Source organism: Pipra filicauda, unplaced genomic scaffold (assembly GCF_003945595.2).
Source record: "Pipra filicauda isolate LSUMZ 115617 unplaced genomic scaffold, ASM394559v2 scaffold81_size6448238_pilon, whole genome shotgun sequence".
NCBI classification, from domain to species: Eukaryota; Metazoa; Chordata; class Aves; order Passeriformes; family Pipridae; genus Pipra; species Pipra filicauda.
Genome location: NW_024104998.1, coordinates 5,886,973 through 5,906,230, shown reverse-complemented (window position 1 = coordinate 5,906,230; position 19,258 = coordinate 5,886,973). Strand labels below are relative to the sequence as shown.

At 35.2% G+C, this 19,258-nt stretch overlaps 1 protein-coding gene across 7 annotated transcripts in view; it reads right to left on the bottom strand.

The window, feature by feature from the left end:
* Nucleotides 1-19,258, bottom strand: part of ST18 (ST18 C2H2C-type zinc finger transcription factor) — a 232,199-nt gene that overhangs the window by 61,524 nt on the left and 151,417 nt on the right. For all 7 annotated transcript variants that reach the window (XM_039390422.1, XM_027728145.2, XM_027728148.2 and 4 more), the window contains 3 exons: nucleotides 12,116-12,222; nucleotides 5,547-5,601; nucleotides 3,672-3,702 (listed from right to left, as the gene is read on the bottom strand). In XM_039390422.1, coding sequence (XP_039246356.1) covers nucleotides 3,672-3,702; nucleotides 5,547-5,601; nucleotides 12,116-12,222 — 193 coding nt within the window. The remainder of the gene's footprint in view (nucleotides 1-3,671; nucleotides 3,703-5,546; nucleotides 5,602-12,115; nucleotides 12,223-19,258) is intronic.

Sequence of the window (19,258 nt, the reverse complement as noted above, 5' to 3'; positions counted from 1 at the left end):
TCTTCCTAATCAATAGACAGCAAGGAAAGGGTGAAGTATTCAGTTACTCCTTCTAACAAGGAGACATCCAGACAGCTCTGCTCTATTACTTCCCTCTCTGCTAAAGCAGATACTCATAACTCTATACACTCACACCGAACAGTTCTTCTCTGAATACCTAAAATCTCTCACACCACCTGGAACAATAGTTCTAGATAAAAAAAGTGACTGTCCTTACTTTTGAAGAAGTGATGAAACGCTTCAGAGAGTAAGGGGATGTGCAACTATTCCCACTAAAGAGCAGGGCTACTCTCCACAAATTGAAACACCAGTATCTTGTGAAGTCTTCATTAATCATTAGTGACAGAAGCCAGAAACACTTGTTTTCACCTGTATCTAACTCAGAAACGATACCCTTTCTATTCAGATATGGACTTAGCCAAACCAATCTATGCTTTTGCAATGCTGTGCTTGGATCAATCCAGTTTGCTCTTCCTTGGTCTGACCCAGATGCCACTTCATAACCTACAGATGGTTCATTGTACTGTATCCCATCTGTTAAATAAAACACAGTAATGAGAATACATCACTCCAATATTCTTCACTTTCCTTTAGTTTCCATTCTAATCCTGAACACAGCTGAAGGTCCTGGTCCTTTCAGTGGTCCATGACTAAATCATCTAAGAGAAGACCTCTTCATTCTGCTTCTTGCAGAAGATGGATACAATGGAGCTTCTATGCCCAAAAGGTGTCAGCTTCAAACTTGAATGTATGGGACAGAGATCTCCTGGCTCCAGCACTCGCTTCTACCACATATTGTTGTTTGCTATGTTTAGCTTGTGATAAAAAGGCTCATCTTTGCTTAATGTAGTTTAACTACCAATGAAATCACCACAGCACTACTTTCCTAAATAAAAAATAGAACCATGTTCTTAATAAGTAAATAACTAAGACTTCAAGAAGAAAGAGTTCTGTTTTGAAGGACATTTAGCATATTATGCTTCAACATTACAGGGTATGCAGTAGATACAGTAAAATAACCCTAATAAATCTGAACAAATAACACAGCAGTGTTAGCAGTATTCATGTATGAAAAAATTATTTCTAGAATATTGAAAGCTGGGATTCCTTAAGACATATAATTAGATGAAATCAGTGCAACTATGACACATAAATAGTTGTGTATAAGTGGTCAGTATCTGGAAGAAAAGTACTGTCCTCCTTCTTGCACTGCAGTGCAAGAAAATTTTTAGTTATTTTATTAAGCGGAAAAAACAAACAAACAAACAAACCCAAACCCCAAAACCCAGATTGTCCCTTAAGGTAATGTTTTTCTAAAAATATACTTTTTATGCAGAAAGGTGGTCCTATTTCTCAGGAGAAGATGGATGACAACAACAACATTAGCCAGTTTTCTTGGTGAAATCTTGGCTTTCTTGAAACCAAGAGACTTTTTTGGCATTTAATTCCATTAAGCAAGATTTCAATGCCTGAAATTTAGAAGAGAGAAATTTTCATGCATTATTGAATTTAATCAGTGATTGAAACTCTTTGTTTTGCTTTTTATTTCATTCTCCACTTTTGTGAAACATAAGTTACAGAATAAGAAAAGGCTAACAAATGCTCTAGAACCAATCAATGTTATGAAATTAATAATAATACAATATGAGCATGTAAGCTTATGTAGTGCCTTTTATGTAGAAGTATCCCAAGGCACTTCGTAACAGAAACTCAATAAGGAGTGCAAAAGTGCTTTGTCAGATAGGATAAGCCAGGGGAAAAGGGGAAATTAATTAAGCATGGATTTAAATTTCTCAGCCAACACAGCATTTAGAACCTTGGTCAGAAAACACAGTGGTTTCAATATCTGTATCCAGGGAACATAACAGACTATTTCACTCTTTAATTCTTGAGGAATGTTTAATGGTTTTTCCACACTAGTATGGATATGACTAATAGGAATGCAGTCCATCAGCTATGTTTCCAAAAGGCAGCCCCCGCCTCTCTCCCTCTCCTTTTTCATAGACAAATAGATTCATAGAAGTTGATCACCTGACTGGTATGCCAGTAAAATCCCTTGACTGCAGCGATACCCCATGAGGAATTTGGTACTGTAGAAATTAGAAATACCAAGTTAAGGACTGGACAACGCCTTTATATGCTGTTTAGTTCACTATCTTAAACCAATCTATGTTTCCTTATGGAGGTAGTCCACATCTCTGACAGAGTGATCTCTTACACAGGAATTGCTAAGACAGCATGTGTTTCACAGGGAAAAACAAAGTTGCTTGGGAAAAGCTGTAGCAATTGATAATACATAAATTACAGCTTCCCTGATGTTGCAGAAACTTGTACATCCTCTATTTTTCAAACATTTTTCTCTTAGGAACACATGGACCATCCTCATTTTTGGACGACTGCCTCTTCGGATTAATACATCCTTCTGGTGTATAAATTAGGGATGCAGAGAGGAAAAAGGAGAAGCACTAAATCTCAGGAAACTGAAGCCATACAGAAAAATGAGATTCAGAGTAGAGCTGAATGAGTGACTCACCATGAATAATTTATCCAAAAAGTTAGCCTACACTTCTGTTCATGGAATATCTATAAGAAGCTTATAATTTCCTCAGTTTTATTATAAAACAAAACCTTAAAATATTGTGTGTCTTGACTGCAAAATAACTTCCTGTAAATATTTCATGTCCTATCTTAAGAGGTAGTGGCATTTTGGTTGATCAAATAAATCACATGATGATGTTTCTGTTCCCTAGATGGATGAACCCACAAGGACATATTTTGGATGCGTGCTGTGATTAAACAAGCAGCTCAGTAGCATGTGATGAAAAGTGAGTGTAGGGAAAATAAGTTAATTTTAAAAAAAAACTCTGAAGAACTTTCTGCAAAAAAATTTTCAGTATTTATATTGCAGCTGTAGTGAATTTTAATTTTGATTAATAACTCTAGGAATTTGCAGCTACCTGTAAATACTTGTTTTCTTGGAGATTTGTTACTGAATAATCTGTCAGTCTTTCCCGAGTTTGTTCTAAATTCTAGGATCAGTTGTTAGGATTTGAGGTACACATTGGTAGATTAAGTTAGTAATGTTGAAATTTTATTAGAATATTTGTGATCTGGAATATCCTTGTGTAGTTTACGGTTTGGAATGTACTACAATACATTATGCAAATTTGCAAATCTGCTACTTGCAAACACTACGAAACCTCAACAAAAACTTAAGGAAGAATGAGCCATTAATGCATGTAGAATTTACAGTAGTTTACAGCTCATTTTTTTAAAAGCCATTTGGCAAAATGTGTTAGCATCTCTTAGAATATTCAGATATTGAGATACTATTATACATATTACAGGAAAAAGAAGACTAAAGATCTGAAGATCGACCAGAAACTCTTTTGTTGTATCCTTGATACAGGCTGAAGGTAAAGACAGCATACCTGAATTCTGCCCACTTCCAGTTACTTTTGATAATGCTTGTATAGTTATCTCTAACATTTTGCTTTAATTTTTAGTATATCTAAAAAGTGTATCTGCATCAAGTACCCTTTTTCAGGTCTGTGCTAAATCTTTACTTAATACATCATTTGCTGGATTCTTCATTTTATAGCAATACCAGTGGTATGAATTTATCAATATAATCAGAACATAAAACTGAAAAAATAAACATGAGTTCTTACCTGAGCTCTTGAGCTATAGAGTCCACTTGAACTGTTAATAAAAGCAGGAAAGAATTAATTAGTTTACACTTCCAGGCTTGTGCTTTCTGCAACCTTGCACCTGCCTATCTGTAATGACAGAGGAGTGGCTATCAAAACACAGGTGGTTATTTCATGCTAACCACAGGATTGTAGCTACTAGTGACAAATGTTAACTGAACATATAATTCTCACAGTTATTTTAGAATGCATAAAATCTGGAGTATGGTGTTCAGTGGAACAATAAGGAAAATAATAATAAAAAAATAAAAGTAAAAGAAGAGACCCTTTTACTGAACATAGAAAGACAAATCTCTGCTTTTTCAGAATATAAATTCAATTTTGGAATGCCGAAGGCTGGTGCTTACAAATACCTACCCACAAAGTGATATACAGCCTATTGACAAGGCCAACAGGTGTCTCTAAGAACTACTCATATTGCAGAGGCAACTTCTCTTGTTTCCATTTCTGGAAAAATATTCTTATATATTAATTGCTATACCTGTGTGTACATGAGTGTAAAATATATAGAGAGAAAATCCATGAGTTTTAAAATTGTGTTATTAGCTTTTTGAGTGAACGGGTAAATACAATCAATGTTTGTTAAACCAGCCAAACTATTTTAACTCACAAGCCTGACCAACTGAGAAGACATACACTAAAGCTGGTGTGAATAACTTCCCTATTCAGTGAGTTATTCCCTTGGGTTTAGTGCTTTTGAAATATACGTGAATTTTATATTAATTTCAGAGAATATTACAGAAGTTTTGATATGACAGTGATTATGTTTTTTAGAATGTTTTTTCTCTATTTATCCTCTTGTCTGAAGTCAGTCTGTGGTATTCAGCCTTCTTTCTCTGTCTCTTCCTAAGTGAAGTCTACCACTTTTAATGTTTTTGATCATTTGAAAATAGAGAAGCAAACTAGACTTTAATTTTTCATTTTGACTATAACTTAAAGGCACAATATTAGAAATCCAGAACTACTGAGTTGTGACAATGAATTGAAGTAGTCTGTTTTGCACAATGCTGAGAGCACAGAATTCTCATTAAAATCAGAATGAAGGAGGAGTACTTTGCACCTCTGAAAACAGTCATAAGCAAAAATTTTCACAGGGCAGGCAAAACTTAGACCTTTATTTTTAAGTATATCCATTTTTCACTTGTTATCAAGAGTCACAAAAAGTGGTATGAATTAAAAAGTTGTTTTACTAGAAGGATTGTATTGCTAGTCAATCATGTTTTCCAGATGTAGAGATCATTAAGGGCCTGTTTATCTCTCAGTACTGCATTTCCATCTGTTCCTTACAAAAAGAGAGGAATTTCTGGGAAACAACACTATGCCATAACTTTGCAAATGAAACATGAGCACCAGTGCTTAAAAAAAAAGCACAAAATTCTCCTCTGCAACATACACCTGCACCTTTTGATTAAAGTAAATATACTTCTGGACCATTTATGTAGCTGATTTACAGATAATTAATGGTAATAGACAGAAAAACATTCAGGTGGCTGAGACAAAGTTTTGGTACATTATTTTGGAATCATCCATTCAATATTGTCTAGTTCTACTCCCTATGGAGAATCTTTATTTTGCATAATAAAAAGCATAGCCCTTATTTTCTTTGAAAAATAACTCAAAGAAAATAGCATACGGTAGGTTTTTTTGGCTTTTCTTTAAACCATAGCTAATAACATCATGCCTCTTAATGCCACTAGTCTGTGTCCTGCCTTGATTAAAAAAGCAGCCTTAAGGAAGCTACACACTCTCTTACTGCACATTAGGGACTGTGCACAGGAACTATCATATTTCATGGTGTTCTGGGCACAGGGTCGTGGAGCATGCTTGCTAACTCACCCTTGGTTCCTTTTGAGCGTGTGCGCAGCTTTTTATTTTCCCCATCTGCATCCATCTGTAATATTAACACAAGGTCTTTAATTCATACCTTTTGCCATTGAGAAAAAAAGAGACTCCATTTTTATTTTTTTTTTTTTACATTTCCAAAGGCTAGACAGTAATAGAAAAAAGAATAATCATGCCTTATTAATCTTGTCAAAGAGACAAAAAGCCATCTGTGAATATCTAGTAAATACCTAGGAGAGACCTTTAATGATACAGATTTGTTTAATAAAGTGATGGCTATGAGTGACTCTGTAAGGTTTAATGACAAGGTCTACAGGTGCTAGCTGAAGGCATAAGGTTAAAAAGAGTAATGCTTCATGAGTGCTGCTTTCAGCATCCACCTCCTGAAAGAAAAGGTCCCAGAAAGCAGCAGTGCCTACAGGAACTCTACATTTTTGTTGTAACTGAGGCACAGCTACATAGCTGTGTTGGAACCTGCATTTCTGACAACTTCATCCTTAAAATGTGAAAGCTTCTTGCTTGACAGTGCATAATTACACACTTACAGCTTTGAAATACCTCACCGCTTAATCAACTACTTCTTTAAGTTTTGCTTAGAGACAGTGAGTTATGGATTTATATGAGTTTTTGTGAGAATGTAGTGCCCAGGTTTGTATTTCACATTAAAAAAAGAAAAACCAAAGAAAAACCAAAAGCCAAAACCCCCCAAAATTTAAAAACTCAGATGCCCCCCCCCCCCAAACTCAGCTGTTGTCATAAGATTTCTAATTGAAATAAGAGAGTCCTTTCAAGATCAGCTGTTCTCACGACACTTTTGGCTACATCTAAACCAGCACTGGAAATATGCACCTTCTGGTCTTGGATGTGTCCCAGACACATAATTGTAGGGGCAGGCTTTCAATCCATGGATTTTATTGCAAACCCCTGAAATTCAAAGGGATTAAGATTTCATGTTATGGTGTGGAGAACTGCAGTGACATATAGCAGATTGTACAACAGTGCAATTTTGATCATGTCCAGGGAGGCAAACTCTTCTTTCTAATAAGTAACACTCAATTTTTATGTAAGGAAGACTCTCAAATCAGGAATGTTTGTCTAGGTAAAATATTAGGAACTCTGGAATTCTTTTTATTCAGTCTCTGAGGGAATCTTACTACCTGTCTTCGCTTTGAATCTCAGTTTTCCTGTTTGTATAAAGGTGGTGATCAAGTATACTCTAGACAAAGCAACTCCCATGAACCTCTGCAGATCCATTTGCAGACACCAGCATATGATTTATAAATCTGTGTTGGGTGACAGGTAGATGTGGATACCAGAAATTTTCTGGCATCCCTGCAAAAGGCTCCAAGATAAATATCAATGTCAACAGAAGATCCTGTCATTTCACTCTTGCTTTCTGAGGATCAGGTGAACTGAACTGAGGGAAGATGCAAGAAGATCTGTTTGTGCCTTTTTCCATTTATAGAGTTTGGAGATTTGAGTATGCTTTATTTTTAGCTTTATATGACTCAAATAACTGAGATGTTTTGAAGGTCTTATTAGAAAGAACATTACAGAATATGACAAAATTGACCTGAGAAACAAAAAGAGTAAAGTCAGCCTTTCTAGGGAATAAAAAGTATTTTTTCTAATTTCCTGAAGTCTTTTTTTTGTTTGTTTTTATATATGTTTGAACATTATAAACAGCTATTGGAATCAAAATACCTATTAGCAGGAGAGAACACAACCATTTTAAAAGGGTATTCATGGACTCAAAGAAGTCTAATTCTAGAACACACGTTAATGATATCTGAAATGAAAGTATAAATTGATGGAAATCATCAAAGCCAGACAGTGATATCTTTTCTCTGTTTAAATTTACATCTGATATTGATCATTAGCAGGGAAGGAACATGAGGGTCTTGTGTTTATGTAGTAGGGCTGATGGCAGTCTTTACTTGTTACTATCCTCAAAACATGGAGAACGAGTTTTCACAATGTGACTGCAATGGTAATGGGAAACATGGCTCTGTTCTCTGATGCTGAGTTGTGATTGAAGGCACTGACCTGCCATAGACTTATAATAGGGGAGCAGGTGTGGCAATGATGGACTTTAATTTCCTTTAATAAACCTTTTATGTGCCACACTTTTACTGCCATTCTATGCTCTCCAAGGTCCTGCACATAATAGGTTCATTACTTTTGATTACTATAGTCTATTGAGACAAACAACTCCAGAACACACTATATATTATGTTCAGTTAAACCAATATAGACTATTTATCCACTGTGCATTATTTCACCTGCAACTCTACAGACAAAATTAACAACAGCTCCGGTAAGCTAAAACTATTAAAACCACTGGTACTCCTTTGTCATCATTTCATAATAAATACCACACCAATCACACTGCTGCTCTTTTAATTATGAAACAAAAAGTGTCCACTGCTTCTACTGAACAGCAGTTACTTTGGTCTAAACAGCAGGTTGCATTGTGATGAATATTTAAAAAACATACAAAGAGTGAAAAACAATGATAAAATCGATGCAGGTGATTTTTCAATTAATTTTCTTTCCTTGTAAAAGTTTCAAACTATGAGAGATGTTTTTATCAACTCAAACCTAAAATTTATAGGACACTTTATTCTGATGCATACATATATCAAAATAATCATCATGTCTGTGTTGCATAAAAACCACTTTAACTTACAAGAAGTTCCATACATTAACTTGAAAAACACACAAAAGTAACTTAATAAAAATGAAGTCTCTTAATTGTGTCATCAAAAGGAACTCTCTTGCTCAAAATTTAAATACAACGTCTTTGGGGTTTGGTAACTCTTTCAGAGATTGCCTGATACTGATAAAAAGTGAACGAAGTATTTAATTTCCATTTTTTATCTACATAGTAATAATTTTACTTCAAATTGCAGCCAAGGATGGTCAGCAAGAAGCATTCAAACTTTCAAATCACCCATGTAACAACACAAGAATGAAATTCTGAGAAATTCTATCCAGTTTTTAGAAGTAATTGTTATGAAGGTGTTGAGACATATATTGTTACTGTTATTTGCTGTAAAGGTTGGATGGATACTGGAAGGTGCTTCTTGCTGTCAAAGCTGGGGGATCTCAGCTCTCCCTCCCACTAGATATGTTTGTTGTCTTGATAGAAGAATCCATAAGAGGTAAATAAAATGGTCATGTCTGCACAAAATCCTCACACAGTGTTTCACTACTAATTTTTTTAGCCATCAAGACCATAGGAATAATAAAGTATTTGCCAGGAAAATTTTACTGGGAGTTATAGTCACATATTTTTTAAGGGCAAGCTCCACAAAAATAATGGCAAGTGAATAGTGGAATTAAGTCCACTTAATCTTTGTGTCTTATACCTAGATTCTCTGATTTGATGGATTTAAAACTCATCTAAACATTTTCCTTTCAAAATTACTTGAAGCTAGCTAATGGACTCTAAAGGAATTAGTGGGAGATAGACAATGAGAAACACAATGATATAGAGGTAGCAGCCATGCCATTCCAAATAGTTAAGGAAGTAGGCTAAGAAATAAATGCTGCTTCAGTTACACTCTATTTCTGTGATCTCAGAATTTACTGAGGATGCGGTTGTTGAATTATTTTCTGAAACCACGTTGCAACAAATCTCCCTGGGTTTATGAATGCTCTCTGTCTGACTTTGTGAATTTCAGTCTGATCCTCCCTCTACTTTTCCTTCAATATTGGTTGAGACTTAAGAGGAAGTCAATAACTAGATCACAGAAAACTGATTGGAGTCACAGTACCACAGATTCTGCTGGCTGAAACTGTAGTAATTTGTTATTTCACTCCTACAGGGTATTTGCGTTTCTCTCTATCAACTTACTGGTGGAATAGCAGCAATTGTACTTTGTGAGCAAACTAATTCAGAGTTGCTGGCTGCAAAAACTAAATGTTACTTCTTCTGTTTGTACCATCCCACTGTAGATAACAGACTCGAGAGCACCACCTGGAAATACTTCCCTGAGTGAGAGAATCAGGATTTGGCTCTGAGTTTGGTTTTTTGTCTGCCTAGAGTCTGTCTCCGCACATGTGCATGTACTGATGTTATAATAGGATACAAGAAAATGACTAACAGTTGAAAAAGGGCATGTGCAATAAATTACAATAATGACAATAATAATAATAATAATAGCAGCAACTATTTCAGCTTATTTGCACATTTTTAAATTTGGATTTTAGAAACTAATTTGATACTACTATCTTGGTAAGATAGTTTACAGCACACTACAGTGAAATAAACTATGACGCCGGGAAGCCAGTGTTGCTGATGTAGGTAAAAGTGAAATGCATCTCCTGGAAAGAGCCAATGTAAGAACTATGCACTTTGTAATTTCCATTGTAATCTTCACATAAACCTGACTTTCCTGGGGTGAGTTTCACACTGCTGAAGTGTCGATCTCTTTCCTTTCGCATAACCAGCTAGAGGAAAAGAAATCACTATCTAGAGTATAAGCTTTAACATTGCATTGTGATTTTCCAACTAGAAGTTACGTCTGATTTTCAAAACAAAATTTGGCAAACAATTTCTCTAAGACAAACTTTATCTGATTTTGAGAAGTTTGGAAAAAGAATAGTTTTTCTCTACTATCTTAATTTGCAAACCACTGAAGTTTGTATAGAGACAAAACTCTCTAGCCCACTGTCACTAGCCTAGTGAACTCAGCCAGAAAAAAAACAAACCCTGATGATTTTTAAAGCACATAAATCCATTCTCAAGTCTCATATACAAGACACAAACTTCAAATTTGAAGTCAGACGCTGCTAAACATTACAAACAGGACTGTGCTGTACTGTGCTCCACAGAGACATGACATTCTGTGTTCTTCTCCCTACAATAAATAATATACTCAGAGCAAGCTTTTCAGTGGTTTTGGTACTCATACTTTAATGTTTCTTTTCAATAACTCATTTAAGATTCTAGCGTATGAAAAGAGAATAATTTCATAAAGAGAAATATTAATAAATCTGAAAGTGAGATTTCCTATAGACTGCCCAGAAGTATAGATCACTGTTTGGCTATTGGTGTATATGTTTGCTGACTGCATCTTTCTCTTAGTCTACGTTAATTTGTTTAACATAAAGTATTAATTACAGATTGACAGTGAGAAGTACGGTAAGAGAAAGAAATGCAAAGAACACATATAGTAACTTCTAGACAAAGCTTGGAAATTTTGATTACTGGCAGTAAAAATAACCCGAAATCCAAAGACAAAATTTTTAGGAACATTGCTTTCAGTGTGGTTAAAGTTTCTTGCTCTTCTTTTTTCTTTCTTTTTTTTTTTTTTTAATAACATATTCACAGCCAGAAAGAAAATTTGAATTGAATATTTTGCTTTAGTTTACCCAGTGGTATGCCTGATCCCTCCAGGAAAAAGTTGAATGACATGGAAATAATTGGTTCAGCTGTATTAATTTCTCAGGAATTAAAATAAGTACATCTACTGAATGAAGACTTTAAAGTATGTTTATAACACACATAAATCATCAACAATTTGGCATTTTATAGTGTGATTTAATGGTGAAGACATTTTTGAGAAGTTGATTTTTTTTATGTTGAAGTCACTACTTGAAAACACGCAGTGATAAAATAAACCTTAAATCAGAGGCAAGCTTGAGTAGCTTTGTAAGGAGGATGATTTATTTTGATTCTCGCTTCTGATTTCTGAGTTGTCACTGCTGTTGTATACTTCATCCATGCAACTTTGCACAACTGGCAGTGCTGAATATAAACCAAAGCCATATGTTTATGTCCTTTTGCCAAACGACTACAGCAAATAGTTCTATTATTCCCTTAGGTAATCAACGTGTGCCAAGTATTTCTATTAGTCTTCTTTACCAAGGCTTTAGAGGGCAGAGTCATAGCTTTATGAAATCAAGGGGCAACAGCTAGCTTTTTTAAATTCAGAGAAAAATTATATAGCAAACTACGCTGAAATGCATCTCAACACAGGCTTGTTTCTGGAGTCTTTTTTTCCCCCAGATTATTATTTTTGATGTAGTTCAATGTCTTTTCACTATTTCCCGGGCTACTATATATTAAATATAATTTTTTAAAAGAAAAAAAGTGTCAATATTTAGAAAAAAAATACTTTGATGCCTTGGGATCTTTTTAAATATGCTTAAGTGTTTGCCCACCCAACTGATATATGGTTTAAAAAAAATCAAACAATAAACATTACATATTTAAAAAAAAAAAAAATCACAAATAAGCTTTCCATCAAAGATTAAATTTAAGCAGTGCATTGTGAAGTATATTCTCCCTCCAGAAGTCATATAGATTCAAAGACAGTTGTGTTACTGACAGTATGTAAGGCTAACAGAGTGTAATTTGCAAACTTAAAAATTAGAATTTCTACATATTTACAAACATTTTCATCTTTTCAATATTACTATACTTGACTGTTGAAGACCACTGTTCTTGAAACAGCAGATGTTATGTGAGAAAAGTAGTCTTAGTGTATAAGACATTACACACGAAACCACATAGTATTCTATTCAAATTCATTTTTGTGAATAAATTATCCCACCTTTGTGTGTTTCCAGGTGAAAATATGTGCAGATTCCAAAGGACCAAATTCGTCACTCAGCCCAAGATGCCTTGACTGGTTTAACAGAAAACCTTCAAATTCATTCTCTGGAAAAAAGAAAACCAACAACAAACAAAACAACTAAAGAAAACCAAAAACCAGCTATACTAAATAAAATATAGATGAAACAAGACACTCTTTAAATCAAATGGGTAAATAATCCAGGTGCAATATTTTCTTCTGAGGTTTCACAAAGATAGGCTATAGAGGCATAAGTTATGATTCTGAAAGGCATAAAGAATAACATTTTTTCTTTCCTTATGATATTTTGTTTATATTGTTAATGCCCATTTCAATAACGTATGAAATAGATCTTCTCTAAGGAAAGTTTTTCTTCTTCAATGGGTAATAATCCACGGTCTCTATATGTAGAAATCCTTAATCAAATGTTTTAATTGCATTGGAACCTCTTTGATGAAGTAGTATGGTTCAGTACATGATGTAAAATAAATGAGAAGCATTCTGAAATATTTTAAAAACAGAAGAAAATCCCTCAGTTTTATTTTTTCTGATTTTGAATATTGGAGTTAAAAGTTTGACAGCCTGATAGTGTTCTCAGCATACGCCAACCAAAGGAAATTCTTGATGTTTCTCCATGCTCAATTTTTATTCTTTTCTGTGAGGGACCTTATGCTAAATCAACAGTACCAGTGAAGGAAGTAGAGCTGCAGAAGTTTACATCTGAGTGCACAATACTGAGATCCTTGTATTCAGAAATACTGAATACCCAAACCTTTCTAACATTTAAAGTTGCAGGCACTTGCAACCTGGGAGCATCTGATGATGAGAAGTTATTAAAAACAAGTTTCATTTTGGCATAACTGCTGGCACCAGTGATCAAAACATAAAAATTTTGCTATGACTTGCAATTTCAGAGCTCCGTTTCACATATTATCCAGTGTATTTTGTAAAATAGATCTATTCATTGAACTTATTCCAATCATGACAAAGTTTGCAGATAAACTTTTGGAACTTTAACTGTTCATTTAATGATATCTGATGATATTTTGTAATGTTACATTTTTGAAATTGGAAAGGCTCATTCTAAACAGATTCTCAGGGAAGTTAGAGTTTATTGAATGACTAATTTTTGCTCATGTCCCAGTAGATATTAGTTACATGCCATTGATAATTTTTACTTAAAATAAATAAGCTTTTATCAAATAGTGAAATAGACAACAGATTTAAGATGACAAAGAAGGGAGAAAACCCAGAACAAAACATCCCAATACCGTTAAGATTTTTTAAGCACTTTTCTAGCCAATATGTTGCTGGAAAGAGGTGCTGTTTATCCTCAAAGGCCTCTTTTTCTGTTATTCTATTTCAACATTCATGAAAAAAACAAAAGGAGTCTCAAAGCCTTCTACCTGCCTCTTCCTCTTTGTTCAAAAGACACTAACCTAAAACAAAAGATCTCTGAGAAAACTACAATGGTGAGCAAAGCTCTTTCTAAAGCCTAAAACTTACCAGATTTTTGTCTAAAATTCTATCATTTTAAGTATCTATTAACAATATATTTTTCATTTATTTTCTTTAAGATTGCCAATAAAGAACTAAATCACATAAGGGAGTAGCTGTAAACCCTTTGAGTTCCCTAATGTCAAACTCATTAGCATCCGAATAACCACACAGCAGCACATCATCTGCACAATTGCAATTTTTTACTACTTTTAATAGCGTTTCTCAAAGGGCTCATTTTCAACTTTCTTCAGTGGTTAGTTGGTTCTCTGGGGAAAAGAAGCTTCCTGACGCTCACAGCTTCCACTCAGCAACCAGGCCGTTTGCTGTCAGAAGTATCAGCCCTCTGCCCCAACCCCATCTGCTGTCTCTCTCATCCTAAGGGACCGAGAGTTAAGACAGCACAGCTGAGATCCACTTGGAAAAGTGCACAAAGGACAAGAAAAAATATACAAAACTTTTCACGTTTAACTTCACAAAATAAACCAGTACACTGAAAAGGAGTTAGGGCTGGGTCAGGTCTGGAGAGCAGGTTTTAAAATTTTACTGAAAAACTACATGCAACAGTGCCATTTTCTATTTTACTCCCATCTGCCTTGCATGCGACACCATCAGACAACTTCGTGAGGCAGAAAGTGTTATAGTAGGACAAAAGCAAGACTTAATATAAAGTGCAAAACCTGGACCCCTCTGCTGTGTTTAATCACAACAGAAGTTACTGGTTAGTAAGTTTAAATGTGCTATTTTCGATTTCTTTCACATAACAGGGTGCTGGCTGCCATACAGCTGATTCATGGCTTAGTACCCACATTTGAAGGTATGGTGTTTCATAAAAAGTCTAATACAATGTCATGTATCTGTCATGCTATAAACAGTGTGTGTAGGATTATTCTGTGTCATGGGATGTGACATACCCCTAATAGAATATAAACTATGTGTCACACCTGTCCACACTGCAAAAGGAAAGTTACATTTCAAATATAAGTGTTGGGATCCGATAACTCAGGTAGCAAACAAGGGTTAGTGCTGATTTCAAAGAATGATCAAGGTCTAACACTAAAGTTATTGAGAAACTCTTTATTTTATTAAGTTTTATGAATTATAATATTGACCATGGGCCAAATTTTGAGCTATTGCAAGTGCACATAAAAGTGTGCAATGCCAACCGGAAAAAAATAATATCTCAGCCTCAAGAGCCCACAAAGAACATCTAACTAGGTTACTGGTGACTTAGATGATAAGATCATTGTTGATGGAAATCAGGCAGAGCTAACTTACTTATTTGTTAGTGGAGGTTCTTTGGTAGGGTCACTCCCCTTGAGTCCACATGTATCTTCATTTGGCCCAATCTATTCATAACTTGCATTAACTCATTTGTCTTTTTTAGTAAAGAATTCAAATGGAATTAAAGACAGCAAATTATTCTTATATTTCAACTTCCTATATGTCTGAACCATATTTTTTATTCTAGAAGGTGAAGCTTGCCAGTCTGCAAAGAAAACTTTCGCCCTTTTCAACCAACATCTCAATTCAACTAAAATTATAAATTTTATAAAACCACAAAGATAGAATGTATGAGTTGCTTTATTTGTCAGTGTAATTGTTCAGTTAAGTCACCTGGAACGTTTGCAATTCATTCTTTGGTTTATAGCCATTTCCAGTGCAACATGATTTTGTACTGACTCTGAAGTGCCATCCTACTGAGATCCATGAGTCATACTAGGATACTGATGTGAATCACAGTTTAGGTCCTGATCCTCAACATCAGATGTGTGTGACAAATCCCTTCAAACAACCTTTTTTGTTGACCCATTGTCTATGGGTAAAAGTCCACTCATTCAGGTCAGATTACTAGAGTTCCTGACAATTTAATTATGAGAAAAGACATATTGTACAGCCACAAATTATCTCAACTGAAGTCTGAAATTGTTTTCTCTGTCAGAATTTCAATACTCAAAGTTGTACTACATCTGTAAGAGACCCCAAAAGCTTTTCTGAGCATAATACATTCATTTTCCAACAGATTGATTTGATTTTCTCTCATTTACCACATCACTAGTTGATATATTGCAAATATGGAAATTAAAAATTACTACAGTTTGCGATTTGTTAACTCAGAATACAAGTAATAGCAAAGGAAACAAAGTTCAATGAGCTCACCATTATGATCCCTAAACATTTCTTGTGTTTCTACAGTGACAGTGATTTCTCTTTCTCGAGACAAAGTAATGCAACATATTTAGTAAACGAGAAAAAAATGTGAAAGCAAAAAATACCATTACAGTATATAAAAATATATTTAGCTCCTTACTGCAGTCAGATCTTTATCCCGCACAGGCTGGAGTATGTAAATTTACACCTGAAGTTCTGCATAAACCTCAGTGAGATCTTGGAGTGAATATATAACATTCAACACATGAGTAAACGAATTTCATTTGTCCTACAGCCTCACTGCACGGGCAGCCTTGGAAATCTGAAGGACTCTGCTTGGAAACATATTTTTTGTAATTTGAGCTTCGGAAAGGAGTTTCCTTGGGGCAGGGTACTTTTCTTTGCACTTGTTTTATTCAGTGCAGAGTATACAGGAAACAGAATTATTACTGTTTCAACTATTGCATCTTCTTTCCCAGCTATAAGGCTAAACTTTATTTTATTTACTTCTTCCCTGCAATAAATAGAGGTCACATTAGCAGTGTGAGACAGGCTGGTAATACAAGCAGTTGTCCTTCTAGAACCCGTAAAAAGAACTTCACTTCCACCATCCTCTCTTTTAAACAGAGCAGTAATTCCAGTGACATGTGCAAGATCATATTTCACCTAGCAGAAGAGTTTAACTTTCACTTGATTTAAGCAACAAACTATCCCTCAAAGAAGCCGGAGGCTTTGCTGTAATTAACATAACTGCATTTAGATGCTACTCATGACCGATAATTCCAACACCTTGTGAAAAAAAAGAAAAAAGGTTGCAAGCTGTAAACATTATAAACATATTCAAATAAGCTTAACGCAATCTGCCATGCTTATTTCTGCCTAGATCATGGACCAGCGAAATGGTTAATGCAAATGGATTTATAATTTGCTTTGGGGGGCCAGTTTCTTCTCCTTATTTATTAGCCCAGCTGATGGGGCAGATTTGATGAGGCACTTCTGGAATAATTGAGTCATCACACAAAGAAGGCTGCTAGCATTCAGAGTGGTTTTATCAGCAGCAAGCAGGCCTGATTACTGACAATTACACTCTGATCCGGTGATGGAGGAGAAAGAGCCAACGAGTGGGAAATGTCCGTGTTTCTATCCAGGAATAATTTCTACATTCATTTTACATGCTAAGTGTTTCCTATCTCTGCATAATAAACTGTAAACAGGAATAGATGGCACAATGTCCCTTAATATTTCCTGGTAATGAAGACACAAATGTACAGTGAGTGCTGATAAATATAGATGAAACATAAGCTATTCTCTGAGTCTGTATTGTTACCTTTAAAATAAATGCATTTTGGTGGTAAAAGCATAATCATAGCTAATGCAAAAAAATGACAGAAGATTGAAGCTGTCCTTGTAACTACACAGAAACTTTGTAAAAGTCCTGTTAATCACTGCTGCTCTAGAGGCTCACAAGCTGAAGGTGATATACTGGAAAGAACATTTTGTTTCTCAATAGTCAACTGTGCAGGAACTCTTTTGCTTTGACATAGCAAAGTAGAGCAACAGCAGTGACCTCCATTAACACTTCAGGGATAGAGCACATCTCAATGCTAAACTGAAAAACAATGAAGCTCGTCCTAGAAGACATCTTCACTAAGATAAATTCTCGTTTCCCTCTCATCAGTTTTAAGATAGTGTTTATAATGAATAATAGAGCTAGACCACAGATTTCATGAGTAGTGCTAAGCAATATATTATTGCCTTTAGAACAGTACTGTAGAGCAGTATAGGTGATGTAAAATGACAGTTATTAACAAACTGCTGAAAGCAGAACTTCTGAAAAATCTGCTTCTTGAGGAAAAAAAATGGGGGGAAAACATGAAAACAGACATAGTAGGGAGTTGAAAAGTAATTTCTGTGTTTGTTGATGGGCAATTAGAGATTTCAGCTGGAAAATTTTAATGCCCTGGTCTAGGGAGAGTTTGCCTTTTTTAGAGTTGATCAGGCATGAAACACTGCATAATAAACTTTTGCATGCTTGTTTATTCCTTTTCCTCTTTTTAAAAGTAATTCATAGCTTCAAAAGAACTAAAAGTTATTCTCTGTTCTCCTTCTGGTAACTATGGTAACTATGTTTCATTAAAGTAGCCACTTAACTTCAAGGCTTGTGTTACAATGATATGCATTATTTTGAGTAAAACCACACTATAACAACCTTATGATTTCAGAGCAATTTTAAAAGAAAGTTCAAAGAGCATGCGTCATTGACTCTGGAACACAGGGTTCGTTTCCTTTTAAAACATGTTTACTCTGAAAGCCAGGATCACTTTTACTGTGTGGAGTCATCTCTGTTGTGAGGTACTATTGGGGGATGATCACTGCTGACCTCAACAAGCGATGACCATGCTCTGCTCATCGAAGGGATGCTCAGTAGTTGCAGGATTGAGGCCAGCGGGAGATGCCTGAGCACACAGATCAGTATAACTAAGAACAGCGAAACTGTGTTGCTTTAATTACTCTGGTACAGCTTCCTTCAGTATCAGGAAAATCCTGGTCTGGCTCTGATGTTGCTACATACCTGCTGTTTAGCCACCATTATTAGTCTTTGTACTGTGATTTACTTTCAGCAAGCTAGTTAGGAATTGATGGGTTTGAAAGGCAATTTTGTGGGGGTGCTGTTATGGTTGCACTGAATTTCTATTGATGTACTGAAGCTGATTAGGTTCGAAAAGTGGTCACTTCTCAAATACTTACAGCCTTATCTAGGTTACTGTATTCCTTCTCTGTGATTTCTGACTGTTCCAGACATATTTTTTTTTAATGAATTAATAGTTAAAATTAGGACATCACAATACTTATGCTAGACAAAACCCATGGCTAATTAGCTCATTGAATTTTCTGACATGGAGTCAAAAGAAACAATAAACCTAAAATTACAAACTTTTTTTGTGAAAAGAAATATAACTGCCATTCTGTTATCCTATGCATTCATCTTGCCCTTTCTGAACAACAAGGCTCTCTTCATTAAGCATGACAAACATGTCCCAAGAAAGGGAAAGTCACACAAAGGGAAGAAGTGTGCCTTCCCTCAACATGCAAATCACATACGTTCATTAACTTCAAGAGTGCCATGTGAAGTACAGTCTGCCACCATTTAAAAGACTTGTAATGACCCTAACTGCTAGAGATAATGGGGCTTGCTTTCAGTACTGCACTGCCCTGAAGATCTTAGTAACATGCTGAAGAGCATAGGAAAAAAACAACCCAAGTACAAAAAATACCATCTTGAAAATCAAAGTAGTAAAGACTATCCAAAAAATTGACTAATAACTGTCAGATACCAACCCAGTGTTCCCCAGGACAGACTTCTTTTTTGAAAGGTTTCGCTCATCATATGTTTGGGTCAGGTAAGTGGAGCAAGGAAAAGTGTGTTTAGTTTGTTCAAAGTTATGTTGAGAGGTCAGCAGCACCAGGAATGGT